Source organism: Candidozyma haemuli, assembly GCF_002926055.2.
Source record: "Candidozyma haemuli strain B11899 chromosome Unknown C_2014730914, whole genome shotgun sequence".
NCBI lineage: Eukaryota > Fungi > Ascomycota > Pichiomycetes > Serinales > Metschnikowiaceae > Candidozyma > Candidozyma haemuli.
In genome coordinates, this window is record NW_020289904.1 from 189,466 (window position 1) to 203,466 (window position 14,001).

A 14,001-nucleotide genomic window follows, 5' to 3' on the forward strand; every position below is an offset into this window, starting at 1 on the left:
CCAGATCTCATGCATTGAAGGCGTTTAGCCCCACACTTGTCACATGACCCAGTTTGCGAGAGACCCTCTTCCAGCACTCTTTTCAATTGACAACACTATTACACCTGTTCAAACTCTTCTGATGTCTGCTAGTCCGCCTTCAAAGGGGAGCCGCAGAAGTAGAGTGCTCAATTCCTTGTACAATTATACCAGTGATATGGCAGAAACCCATGCAGGGAAGAACAGAGGAATTGCTGCTGGCACAGCCGCTACCCTATTGGGGATGGGAATTGAACATGTTGAAAAGACTTCTGACGGTGGGATTCGAGCAAAAGATGGAAGCTTTGAATATTCTGAAGAAGAGCTAGAGGCTGTGAGAGCAATGGCTCTGTCAGCCGAGGAACACGCGGAAAGGAAGGAGCCAACTCATTTCATGGACAGATTCTTAGAAAGACTTGTCAGTCATACTGTTCCACAAGATGCACCAGAATATCATGAGATTAGCCGGAGAATCAAAGACCCATCAAGAAAAAGCAAGGCTCCTTTATCGATCCGTAAGCTTGGATCAAATTTGAAGAGATTGAGCTCGAAAATGGGAGCATTCTTTAAGCTCCAGTATGGTGTCATTCATGTGATCACTTGGAAGCAGCCAACCAAGACTATTTCTGTGTTGGTGATGTACACGGCTATCTGTATGTGGCCTCATCTAGTGGTTGCCCTTCCATTACTTGTATTGTTGTTTGGTATCATTGTGCCCGCATACTTACACCGCCACCCTATGGATATCCCCGAACTCGTGAAAACGAAGAAGAGAGGACAATCACTTCTTGAGTACTTCAACCAATCCGAAGATGAAAGTGTTGTTTTGGACCTAATAAATGAGAGATCTGAGGAGTTTTCAGATGACCAGGTATCAAATGTCACATTCTCCTCCGACTATTCTAGAGCTACCACGGCAACAGGCGCAACAGCTGCAACCAGCTCTACTGCGTTTGCTCAAAAGAGTCTCAATACAGCGGACTCATTGTCGTCAGAGGATCTGTCTAAGTTCGTGAAATCGCAGGTATCGACATTCATGAACATGAGAGACTTACAAAATTTGACTACTGACTTACTCAATGGCTTAGATCACGCAGAGAAAGTGGCCACTGATGTGGTTGGATTCAAGAATGAAAGACTTACGACATTTATATTTTACATTTTAATCGTTGTTACCTCGGTGGTTCTTTTCGTTGGAAGATGGATTCCTTGGAGAATCATCTTCATTCAGGCCGGCTGGATCGGCATGATTATCTGCCATCCCAACGCCAAGAAGTATATCCAAGCCCTCAAGAAAAGAAAACAAGCTGCGAAGGTTATTGAAGAAGATGAAGGCGAGGAGACTGAAGAAGAAGAGCCGGTTGAAAAACCAACCAAGCCTTTGCCTCATGAGACATTCGACAGACCAGACATTATCGTCGATGACGTCCCCGAGGTTCGTGTTGTCGAGATTTATGAGTTGCAAATCCGCAACGTGCTCAAGCACGAATGGAAGCTTTATGGGTATTCCAAGAGACTTTTCGACTTCGGTGATAAAGTCAGAATTTCAGGCAAGAAACCACACGGCGTGGACTCCATCGGTAAGATTCTGCCACCCAAGGAGTGGAAATTTGACTTTGGGTTTGCAAGCAATTGGCAGGTTGATAAGGACCCAGAGCACTTTTTACGTGTCCGTGGGGTTGACCAGACTCACTTGAAAATCAAGGACGACTATAAAGAAGGCTGGGTATATGACAAGCTTCCAGCTGCACAGGATTCAACCATCGAATTCAGAAGACGCAGACTTTACAGAGAATGCTTCAGATACGCCCGTCCTGTAAACAATAAGATCTTATAGGTCACTCATACATATATATCATAGGCATTTATTATATTCATCGGTTGCAAAAAATACAGTACTAAGTGCGTGCGTAAACAGTTGTAGGCAGCGCATACACCCTTACCTCACAGAGGTGGCCTCTTGAAGATTGGTCCAACTCTAACAGAACCTCAGGACTTCCCCCCCAAACGTGATGGACAACTTCTCTAGCAAAGTGAGGGTGTTCGATGCTTTCCCGAAAGTGTCACCAGAACATTCTGTTCGGTCCTCCAGAGGTGGTCTTTCGTCCGTGTTTACCATCCTCTTTGGACTTTTCATCCTCTGGATCCAGATTGGTGGATTCCTCGGTGGATACATAGACAGACAGTTTTCTGTCAACAAAAAAATAGAGCTGGATCTCGACATTAACGTTGATTTGATGGTAGCCATGCCTTGCGACTCGCTTGTTACGAATGTCATGGATATCACGAACGACAATTTCCTTGCCAGTGAGGTGCTCAACTTTGTGGGCGTGGACTTCATTGTGCCGCCATATTTCAACATCAACAACCAGAATGATCATCATAAAACACAGAACTTGGACCAAGCCATGGAAGGTTCACTCCGAGCTGAATATGCTGTCAAGGGTAAGCGTTTCAATACAGACGCACCAGCATGCCATATCTTTGGTCTGATTCCAGTGAACCATGTCAAGGGTGAGTTTTTTATTGCCCCCAAGGGTGCGATGTATTATCTGAAGAATTCTGTTCCGTTGGATGAGTTCAACCTCTCTCATTCAATTTATGAGTTTTCATTTGGTGAATTCTACCCATTCATGGATAATCCATTGGACTTCACCGCTAAGAAGACTTCTGAAAAGGCGCAAGTGTACAACTACTATGCTAAAGTGGTTCCTACCTTGTATGAGAAAATCGGCCTCGAGATAGACACATACCAGTACTCGCTTACTGAAATACACCACAAGTCCAGAGGAAGAGGTTACACACCACCAGGTATCTTTTTCACCTACTCCTTCGAGCCTATCAAACTTTCGATACGTGAGAAGCGTATTTCATTCTTTGCATTTGTTTCCAGAATTGCCACCATTCTCTCGGGATTGTTTATCGCTGCTGGATACCTTTACAGGCTTTACGAGAGGGTCTTGTTGGTGCTTTTCGGTAAGAAGTTTGTTGACAGAAACAGAGAGAAGAAAGAGGGTGGGTTGTTAGACCACCTGGTCCCACAAAACAAGGATTACTAGAAATAAAGAATACAAACCGTTGACCGTTTGTTCGCTAATGCAAACCAGTGCAGGGGGTCAATACAGGCAACCCGAAAAAGCTAAAGAAGGTTTGCATCGATAGAAATGCCACCCAGTGCAGTTCACATATACATAGAAATTATTTTTACACAGAACCCACTTCCCATGTTAAGGGTCCCTCAGCGTGCTTGATAATAAATTATCAGCAGCATGCCTGGACCTAGAATGATATGCGGTGTTTTTGTGTGAGCGGAATCTGCCGCCGCATATTCCGCTTGTGTAACGAGAACATTTAATGCTTAATCTGGTCTCATTATGAGCAAAATTCCAACCCATCAGGAAAACATCACCATCTGCTGTATCAAAAATACTACTACTGCCCAGCCAATGCCTTCTTTACCCAGATCAGCCATGGAATCTTAAAAGGCGGCAAACCTGTTTAGGATATCCTTCGCGCTCCGGTTAAACCTTTGTTTTATTTAATTTTTTTTTTTTCATCTTTTTGCCTTGCCTGCGTTGGGCTATCTACAACGGCTGCGATTGTCTCTATAGAGGAAGCCCCGACAGACCCCAGAATTACAACAATCATTGCCAACAGCAGACGTTTTTCCTCATATTCAACACCACCTAACCACCTGATAGGCCACAGTATGCCCATATATCATGCCCGAAACTACAAAGAAGAGGATCAAAAGGTCCCGTTTGGGATGCCATCGGTGCAAGAAGCTAAAGATCAAGTGCTCCGAGGATAGACCGGCTTGTGTGTCTTGTTCGAAGGCCAACGCTTCGTGTGACTACTCGTTGAAACTCACATGGGGTGGAAGACCTTATAAGAACGCAGAACGAAGAAAAGCATCTCAGATCCAGGGGAAGGTCCCTGCGTCTCAGAAGGGAGGAGGCACTAACCCTGGAGAGATAACGTTTGTTGCAAGCAAATACGATAAGACGGCAACTGCTGCTAAAAACGACGACCAGCTGGCACTGGTGGTTGCAGCTCCTGCTGAAAAACCTGAAGTTGTTGGACCAGTTAAACTGGAGATTATTGATGATCTTGTGACTGATATGGCTCCTTCGGTGTCACATACATCTACAAACTTATCCTACTCGCTGCAAAACGAAAGCGTTTCGATGTCTCCAGAAAGAGGTTTGTCTCCTCCTGATGAGACTTCTGCTCCGTTTTCACTCATGCACAATACTGTGTCTCCGGATCGGAATCTTGACCATATTGCATCTCCCTCGAATCATCACTCAATTTCAGTATTAAACGGTATGATCGATGGTTTCTCTCATGATTTACTAGACTTTGAAAGACATGCTGAGAGTAATCTAAGGTCTACCAGTACGAACTCGCCGAAAGCTGATATACATGGCTGGTCACCAAATGCTGTCATGAAATCTCCATCGATTGGACCAGTTCAGCTGATTAACTCGTCGCCTTCTGCAAGTGATCCGCTACTGAGATACCATTCACTTCTACCTCAGCCTTCTCCACCAGAGGCTTCTCAAGCATTGCATACATTGTATTCTATTCCTCCACAACTCACGCCGTTACCAGACATTATGTTAAGAGTGCCATGTTACCGTCAGTTACTCAAGTTCTGGGTTGAAGTTGCCTCAGATGAACTTGTTCCCGCTCCTTCTCATCTTTATACTGATAATCCATTTAAGGTGTTGGTGCCGCAGATGGCTATGCGCTATCCTGGTGTTTTGACAACAGTTCTAGCGTTTGCAGCTCGTTGGAGAGGTGTATTGACGAATGATCTTGAAGACGCAACTGAACTTGTTGATCAACTATTAAACCGTTCATGTAATGAACTTCTTAAACAACTTCAGAATGAAGAAGAAGCAACGTCGGATGGTGCCCTACTCACTGCATTGCTTCTCTCTTGTTATGAAGTGGTTAACTCCAACGATTTTGATAAGCATAGAACACATACAATTGGCGCAAGTCAGATTGTCTTCGCCAGGACGGCTGGCAAAGAAAATCAACACAGCTCCCCGTCATCTGAGGACTCAGACAATTCAGACCGCTCGCTCTCGGTGGTATACAACAGAGATGAGAGTAACACTGCATTTTTCTTGACTAGATGGTTCTTCTATGTCGACGTTCTTGGAGCACTTTCAGCTACACGAGGTCAAGACAAGTATCTTCGTGGATACCGCAACACTTCTTACACCCCGGTCAACACTGTTAACTTCTCGTTTAATAATGTTCAAGATCTTGACCTTCGAAATGATATCGACTTTTTCATGGGTTTTGACAGCCGTATCATTCCACATCTTATCAATATTGCCCTTTTAATACGAGAGGTAGAAAGGCTAGAGCCGTGGACTGATGACATTTCGCCTCTGTTACCATTATGGATTGTCTCGGCGGCATTGGAATTGAAAGCCCAATTAACTACTGCCCATACGGCTGGTGAAGCAAGAAGGCAAGCTCGGACGGAACGGTCAATTGACACCACTCTTAAGAGCGACTCCAGGCTGGAGAAGCAAAAGGGTATCGATAAGCTTTTGGCACATGATAATACCCTTCGTGCTACTAATAAGTTATTCTTCTACATGGGAATGATCAACCTCTACCGGCGAGTGCTCAAGATCCCTCGCCTGTCTCCAATAATCCAAGACATTGCAAACGATATGGCCGATGTTCTTCGATTTGGAGTCGAACCAAGAAGCTCTGCAGAGCTTTGTACTATATTTTGCCACTTTTGTGCTGGTTGTGAATTACTAGACACCGAGAGAAGGCAACACATCTACGAGAGACACTCATGGATGGCACAGTCCGGCAACAATAACGCCACCAAGAGTTTAAAAGTGATGGCTCGATGCTGGGAGACTGGAGAAGATTGGATTTCAGCGGCCGAAGCCCTTGATATCGATCTAGTCTTGATGTAAAAAAAAAAAAAAAAAAATGGTTGCAAATATTCCGAACAATCCCATACAGATCTAGCAAGCTGAAGGCGCGCGTGGATGGACCCCTGCACTTCATCGCGTAGACATCGTAGTCTGGTTTTTTAAGTCCAACCGCATCGATTATCCTCCTAGAGGCGTCTGAACAACTGCGGAGCTTTGCTGCTTCTTCCCTTCATTGGCATCATACAAAAACCTCCTACCGCAAGAATCTTGCATTGCTTGTAAATACCCCAGGAATCATCTCTGATCTTATAGACTAAGGTCTCAACGCACCGTTTCATCATGGATCTGCCTTCCTTCAAGGATGAGTTGATAAAAGATATCGCCAAGAGTCATAAAGAGCCAGGAGCGTCTGAGCTTCAATCGAGTGTTTTAATGAGATGCATGAAGTTTCTTCAGCTGGAGTATACGGAAAATGAGCTCAATCTCTTTGCCAACACCACTCTCCAACCGATTGCAGGCCATGCGTTGATCATGTTCTCTTTTCCAGGGAAGACGAATCCGATAGTCGAGGAGAGATTGGCACGTAGCATAAGTTCTAGCAAGGAAAATGCTCGTGGTTTTTATAAGTGCCTATCAGAGTTGAGGTTTCGCTTTGTCGTGTTACGTCATATTCCGGTTGCCCAAGTCAACCAGTTCATCAGCATAATTAACAAATGGATAGCATCTCGTCTTCACAAGAAACTTGCAGGCGGTTTTGATGAAATGCTGGCTTACGAATGTCTCCAGAACCCTACGCTTCTACGCGACGATGATGCATTGGCGGGAGCTACTGCTTCTTACTACCAGAACAACAACACCTCTTCGTTCGAAGAATTGGTACCTGGAGCAATCACATTCTTTGTCAATGACGATGACACCAAGCTGCAAGTAGGTAAGCGGATCTTGCTTGCCGCAAGTCAAACTCAAGTAGATCCACAGGTCATTGACGAATTCCACCATCAACTATACCGTGTCCAGGATCTGAAGCATTTTACACCAGAATTTGCTAAGCGTTTCTGGAGCATGTGTGTTCAATGTTTCCTGATACTAGGCACCGAAGAGATCCAGAAGATGGCCAAACCAAATGATCTTGAAGAACTGAGTCAATTCACTCAGATAAGGCTTTATCCATTAGCCCGTGTTCTTTTGAACAATATCCTCGCACAAATGGAGAACACTTTTGCCGATCTTCTTCATGTCTTCTCCATTCTTTTAGGCTCCTTCAAGCGAGATTTCTGGAACCTTGCGGAGGGATTGTACTACAGAAACTTCACAGATACAATCCTACAAGCTCCCCTTTATACTAGGCTTCTTCATAAAACGAAGCAACTGAATGACACCGCAGCTTTACACGTTCTTACCTTGTGGACATCTGCTTTTCTTGAGTCATTGACAGGTTCCCAGAAGCAGGCTGCGGCCGTCACTCTTTGTGACTACTTCATTTCGCAGAACATTGATTGTGTGGATGCTCCAAAGCTACTCTTATCAGCATTCGACAATGAAGCTTTGTCTTCCTGTCGCGAAGAGCCTCTGGCTTTCTTAAGATTAAGTGACGCTCGTAAACTTGTTTCAAAGCACGCGAAAGGTATTGTCACATCTATGAGATCTGGCTCGGCCGATAACTCTGCAAGTGCGATAGGGCTAATTAAAGTATCTCTCAGCTATGATGTTATGTTTGCAGCACACAACTCGTTACAACTACAGAAAAAAGAAATCCCTACTTTATTGGATACGAACTCATCATTATGGGAGGCATTGCTCGACACTCCGTTGCAGCTGGATGTTGTGTTGAGCTCATTGTTACAGTCTCTTAATGATGTCGTTTCCGTGATTGTCTTTAAGCCAAGGAAGAATGAGAAGCTAGACAAGGACCTCGAATCAGCCGTCAACATGCATAATAGAGACACAAGAAAGCTCTCGACAAACATTTCGGCGCTTCTTGAAAAAATAGCACTCGCAGAACCAGATGTGATGTTAAAGGTTTTGTCCACGGCCTCTTGCCTGATGGCAATGTGGAATTGCATATTCTCACCAGAGACTAATCAGTCTGCTTTGAACATTTTGTATCAGGTCTTCGATGCTGAAGGTCGTTATGAAGCTATTTGTGGTTTACTCAACTTATCTTTGGAAACTAATTTGGCTGCCATAGTCGATTCCTTTTCCACGATCACAAGAATGAGAGCATTCGAACCTTGTCCTAAAGCTGTCAGAATTTTGATGGACGTCACTAAAGCCCTTGCCGATCCTCTTACGGGTATCTTAACCACAAATCCTGCCAAAGCTGAAGGCTGTGGAGTTATGGTTCAACAACTTTGGACGAGCAGTTGGCTGCTTCTTGTCATGATTTTCCAACTAACACTCGTGTGGGCTACTATGTATCATCTCAGTGATTTAATCGAATTCACGCGTGATGTGTTAGATGTGAGCCACTCTCTTTTGGATGCGTTCAGGCCGATCTTAGATTTCCTTGATGATCCAGAAGTAAAAGGGCCTCTTTTCGGTAAATTCTTGAAGGCTTTCAATCATGTCATTGTCTGGCTTCGACTTGGTGATATGTCCCTCTTGAACTCCTGTGTGAACCTAGTCTTCAAAGGGTTTGATCTTGCTAAGGAGATGGGTGTTTCGGTTGACAAGGATTTCCTCACTACCTTTGTCAAATATGGAGCAAAAGCCAAAAAGTTCAACAATAAGCTTACCGAGCAGCAGCGTGAAGACGTGCTCGCTAAGGCTAGTGAGTTTGACAAGGAGTTGGTTCAGGCAGTAGTGGAAGAGGCACGCCTTCAACGTGCTGCTAGCAGAGAGCCAATCCCTGCTCGTACTAAGCCAGTGGAGAAGGGTGCTACTTATGCTTATCAGTCTCCTAAGCCGAAGCAAAGCAAGCAACTGTTATTGACAAGATTTGGTGTCGTATCCAATGAGCCTCCTGTGGCGCCTGCCCCACCTAAGCCGTTCAAGTCTAACAATTTAGAGGCGATAAGGAATGAGCTAAAGAATAACAGAACACCGCAAAAGCCTTCAGTGGCGCCTGCTGCACCTAGGCCAGCTGGCTTTAACTCTAAGCGAGCTCCTGTTGTTGGTCGCTCTTTGAACACGCTCAGGCAAAAAGGTGCCGACTCTGACTCTTCAGAGGAAGAAGACGATGACATTGATACATCAGATTTATTCTTGGAAACGAAAAAGAAGTCTAAGATTACAGAATTGGATATGCATGGCAACCCAGTGACCAAGATTGCTCAACAAAAGAAGGCCAACCAAGAACGCAGAGAAGAGGAGCGCATGAGAATGCGTCTTCACGTCAACCTCAAACCTCTCTATTCGACCATCTTGAAGTGGAACTACAATTCAGACAGCGCTTATCCTAGTGAAGAACGTGACATCTACCAACCAATTAAGGACTCATATTCTGATGTCAAGGAATACGTTAAACTCACTGAGCCATTATTGATGCTCGAATGTTGGCAGGGTATCCAGTCATCAAGAACTACAGGGCAGGAAGTACCTGTGCAACTTCTTGTTGGTAGTCGTACCACCTGTGATGGTTTCTTCGATGTATACGCATCAATTAAAAAAGCAGATCTTGCCACTAGAAAAATTGGAGAGACAGACCTTATGGTATTGGGATATGTCGCAGACAAACAGCTTGAGAATGCGTCAGATGTTTCCTCCTACTTGAAGCAGCCAGGAACACAAACCTGTTTGGCAAAGGTCAGGAATATCAAGCATGCTAACTCTGACTACTGTGACATAACTCTCAGAGTTTTCCCACAAGGATCGATGATGGGCCTTCTCACGCCAAAGACTGTGATTGTCGGTATGAAAGTGATGCAAATGATAACTGTTGAGAGAGAATTTACGTCCCTTAAGGGTTTACCATATTATGATCTCTGTGACGAAATTCTTAGTGGTGAACCTTCAAAGCCTGTTCCAGTATCTGATGAGGAAGCTAAACTAATGGTGAAGCAGAATAATGTTAACATTTCTCAAGCCAAGGCGATTATAGCTTCAGCTAAGACTGAGGGTTTCTCCCTTATCCAAGGTCCACCTGGTACTGGTAAGACAAAGACCATTTTGGGTATTGTTGGCCACTTCTTGTCGACAAATAAGCCTGAAAACACAATCAAGATTCCCACGCCGTCAGCGGCTAGTTCTAGAAGTGCTACTCCTGAAGAAACTCTGAAGGGACCCAAGGTTTTGATCTGTGCTCCGAGTAATGCAGCTGTGGATGAATTAGTTGTACGTATAAGGGACGGCGTGATGAATTCGAAAGGTGTATCATTCAATCCAAAGATTGTTCGTCTTGGTCGAAGCGATGCTATTAACCAAGCAGTCAGAGATCTTAGTCTTGAAGAGCTCATTGATCGTCAGTTAAACGTCAGAGCCACCGAAGCTCAGATTGATCCATCTATCAGAAGTGAGCATACAAAGTGTATTGCTGAGAGAGACAAGATCCGTGAGGAGCTCAAGAGAGGTGACTTGAAGGATGACAAAATAATTGAACTTGAAACAAAGCTTCGAGAAATCAACAAGAAAAGATCAGAACTCGGAAAGCGGTTAGATGATCAGAGAGAAAATGCATCTATTGCTTACAGAACAAGAGAAATCGAAAGACGCCAACTTCAAGCCAAAATTCTATCAGAGGCACAGATTATTTGCTCTACATTGTCCGGTTCCGCGCATGAGTTCTTATCAAGCATGTCTATGAAGTTTGATCAAGTTATTATTGATGAAGCATGTCAGTGTGTTGAGCTTTCGGCTATTATTCCATTGAGGTACGGTTGCAAGAAGTGTATCATGGTCGGAGACCCCAACCAGCTTCCACCCACTGTTCTTTCTCAAAAGGCTGCATCTTTCAAATACGAGGAAAGTTTGTTTGTCAGGATGCAAAGGCGCCATCCAAATTCCGTCTATCTTTTGGATGTTCAATATCGTATGCATCCCGATATATCCAAGTTTCCGAGTGCTCAATTCTACAACTCGAGGCTCACGGATGGCCCAGGAATGCTTGAAAGAAATACTCGTCCTTGGCACAAAGACTATCCTTTTACGCCATATCGTTTCTTTGACATTGTCAGTAGACATCTGCAAAGCGACAAAACCAAATCGTTCTTTAATTATTCTGAAGCCCAGGTTGCTCTTGAATTAGTTCAGAAATTGATGGACATACTACCCACAAATCAATTCAAGGGCCGAATCGGTATCATTTCCCCTTACAAGGAGCAAATCAGAACTTTGAAGGATGTCTTCCAGAGAAAGTATGGAAGCACAATTTTGGCAGAGATTGACTTCAACACCGTCGACGGTTTCCAAGGTCAGGAGAAGGAGATTATCATCATGTCATGTGTTCGAGCCAGTGAAACGGGTAGTGTTGGATTTTTAAGTGATATCAGGCGTATGAATGTTGCGCTTACTCGTGCTCGTACCACCCTTTGGATTCTAGGAAATAAGTCATCCTTGAGAAGGGATAAAGTTTGGTCTAAACTTATCAAAGACGCTGAGGCCAGACAATGTATGACGCCAGCAGAACCTGGCTTTTTAAAGAGGATCTCATCAACTCCTATTCAGAACGTTAACTCAAAGGCTTCGCTGGGCAATGGCCATAAGGGTCAAGGGATTGCCGAACCACCAAGTACGTCAAGACCAGCCGAAGTTTCTAATGGTCAGAACGATAATCAAGTAAGGAAAGGGCTGACAGAAAATAAACCGAAATCTGTTGAACAATCCTCGGATGAATCTAGAAGAAAGAGAGCATCATCTATGTTTGGCAGTGGCTCGGCCGAACAAAATCCATCCTTACCAAAGAAGCCGAAAGTGCATAAATCAGGAGTTTACATTCACCAAAGTCTGAAAAGCCCCAAGGCACCAGAGGCTCCTATTTCAGAAGCAAATGACGGTCAGCCCCTGGTGAATCGTTCCCAAACTCAATCGGAAAATGAGACGAAGGCAACCCCTACTAGCAAACCAGCAGATGTTCCGAAAGCGGTTAATAGTGGAGTATATGCTCCTCCTAAAGGTAACGGAGGTCGGAAGCCGTCGAGTGATATATTTATTAGAAGAAGGGGTAATTCAAACAGACCGCCAAACCACTCCAGACCCCGCGGCTGAATTAATTTATAGATAATTACTCATTTTTTAGATCTTTGGTTGATCTCTCATAAGGACTTTTAGACGTTTCAGCGTTCCTGCCGCCTGCGTTTTCAGTAATTGTATCAACAACTGTAGTTGGCGTTGGCCGATATCCATAATTAGTCATTGTAAACTTCAGTAGTGGTTTCACCGATGTGCTCATTTCTAGAGATTCCTCATGAACCGAACTGTCGACGCTCGAAATCCTGCTACTATAGCTGGGATCACCTCCAATTGAATCTAAAGCTGAAGCAACTGCTTTGAGTTCACGGTAGAGTAAAATTGGAAGGTATGTCGTGCGGTCCGTCAGTTGATCCCCTTTCCTGTCGTCATATTCATGTTTCAAGGCAGTGAACGACGAATGAAGAACGTTTTTGACTTCTTTATTCATTGCCTTCGAATGAGATAGAAGGTCTAGGAGCTTATCTTCCTTACTGCTTAAGGTGCTCGAAATGCTTCGCCATGATTCCCCATCATTGTGTAACTCAGCTGAAAGCTTGGATGAAACAACGGCAAGATCTTCGAAAGCCTTGATCCGATGTGAAAGAAGTTCGACTATAGGATCTAGGTCGATCTTATCAGTTATGGTATTCAGTTGATCATCCACACTTTTATAACGTAGTTTCTGTTCACTTTTACGGGCAAACCATGACTCCATGAAAGCACTCATCGTCTCTCGGACTTTTGCAAGCTGTTCATTTCCCTTTTCAAAACCTTTTTCGTATGGGGTCTTTTCCTCATAATTAGGGATTTCCTCCTCGGGAACTTCGAATGCTTGAGCTCCCATGGCTTGCAGCGGAGGAGGCGGCGGCTTTTGCGTGGACTTCTGGGGTTGAGAGGGTGGAGCTTGCTTTCCCTCAGAGACTTGAGTAGACTGCTTCTTTGCCACCAGTGGCTTACTGTCTAAGTCAGGTCCATTGAACCGGAATGCTGCATCAACTGGTTTCTTCTTTAGAAGAACTTGTAGGTCAGTTTGAGGAAGGCCACTTGAGAATAAAAAGCCCGATAGAACGCTCTCGCCTTGTTTCTCTAGCTCACGAAAAAGGTTGACATATTTTGCGGACTTACTCTCCAAGACAGAACTAGCCTCGTCTATTTCAGTATCAACTGCAGCTTTATTACCTCGGAGGACTCGCAACCGGTCTTCGAGCTCTTCAATTTCTGCGTCAATGTCATTTCGCTTATGCAAAAGATCCGCTAGCTTGACACCAAAGTTGTGCTTATCACTCTTGATCGACCTGACACGATTGAGAATCTTTGATCGCTTCATGTCCCACTTTTCAATATGCTGCAAGAAGCCTCGTAGCAGAGAGCTTTCTTTGTTATATATTTCATTCAAAGAAAAATAGTTCTCTGACATTTGAAGAAAGCGGTTGCCTATCATCTCTCGTATCTGCTTGCAGTCGCTTCCTTCAGCAATGAAGTCCTTGTGAATCTTCAAATCCCTCCTCATCTCCTTCTTCAATGCTTCCAGTTGGTTCAGCAAAAACTGAAGAAGCTGGTCATTGTCCTGCTGTGTTTGCCAGCCATTCTCGGGGTCGTAATGCAGAAGATCGTCCCCTTGCAAGAGCGAAGGCGACATGGAGTCCTTCAAGGTGCTCTCGTACAAATGACTAGTCAGCAATGAGCCTGACCTAATTGCTTCATCAGCAGGAACAGTTGTGTCAGTGGCGTTCTTATCCAGAAGCACTGACTCGCTCACTAGTTCGTTCTGGTTCAGCGTAAGGAAGTCATGTGGATCGAGCCCATCATCCGACGATTCAGGAACTGTGCCTAACAGGGATAATGGCCGAGTATCAATTGCCACAGATGCAAGGTTTATGGATTCAAAATCCTCGGCATCATCAGACATAACGGGTATTGTTTGGGTGATAACGTTATGGAGGTTGTGTATCATGCCTCA

General features: G+C 44.4%; 5 protein-coding genes across 5 annotated transcripts; 4 read left to right on the top strand and 1 right to left on the bottom strand. All coding sequences in view use genetic code 12, as the record gives it.

Annotated features, from left to right (window-relative positions):
* Nucleotides 1-43: 43 nt before the first annotated feature.
* On the top strand, nt 44-1,855 carry CXQ85_001728 (uncharacterized protein; the record flags this gene model as incomplete). Its single annotated transcript, XM_025485426.1, has 1 exon — nt 44-1,855. The coding sequence occupies one exon, from the start codon at nt 44-46 to the stop codon at nt 1,853-1,855; it is 1,812 nt and encodes a 603-aa protein (XP_025340891.1).
* A 175-nt stretch (nt 1,856-2,030) lies between these two features.
* CXQ85_001729 (uncharacterized protein) lies at nt 2,031-3,077 on the top strand (the record flags this gene model as incomplete). Its single annotated transcript, XM_025485427.1, has 1 exon — nt 2,031-3,077. The coding sequence occupies one exon, from the start codon at nt 2,031-2,033 to the stop codon at nt 3,075-3,077; it is 1,047 nt and encodes a 348-aa protein (XP_025340892.1).
* Nucleotides 3,078-3,740: 663 nt separating this feature from the next.
* Nucleotides 3,741-5,975, top strand: ZCF32 (Zcf32p; the record flags this gene model as incomplete). Its single annotated transcript, XM_025485428.1, has 1 exon — nt 3,741-5,975. One exon carries the CDS (start codon nt 3,741-3,743, stop codon nt 5,973-5,975), a length of 2,235 nt encoding a protein of 744 aa, XP_025340893.1.
* A 300-nt stretch (nt 5,976-6,275) lies between these two features.
* On the top strand, nt 6,276-11,929 carry SEN1 (putative DNA/RNA helicase; the record flags this gene model as incomplete). The annotated part of the gene is made up of 2 exons (XM_025485429.1): nt 6,276-11,865; nt 11,910-11,929. 2 exons carry the CDS (start codon nt 6,276-6,278, stop codon nt 11,927-11,929), a joined length of 5,610 nt encoding a protein of 1,869 aa, XP_025340894.1.
* Nucleotides 11,930-12,093: 164 nt separating this feature from the next.
* Nucleotides 12,094-13,950, bottom strand: CXQ85_001732 (uncharacterized protein; the record flags this gene model as incomplete). The annotated part of the gene is made up of 1 exon (XM_025485430.1): nt 12,094-13,950. One exon carries the CDS (start codon nt 13,948-13,950, stop codon nt 12,094-12,096), a length of 1,857 nt encoding a protein of 618 aa, XP_025340895.1.
* Nucleotides 13,951-14,001: the final 51 nt, after the last annotated feature.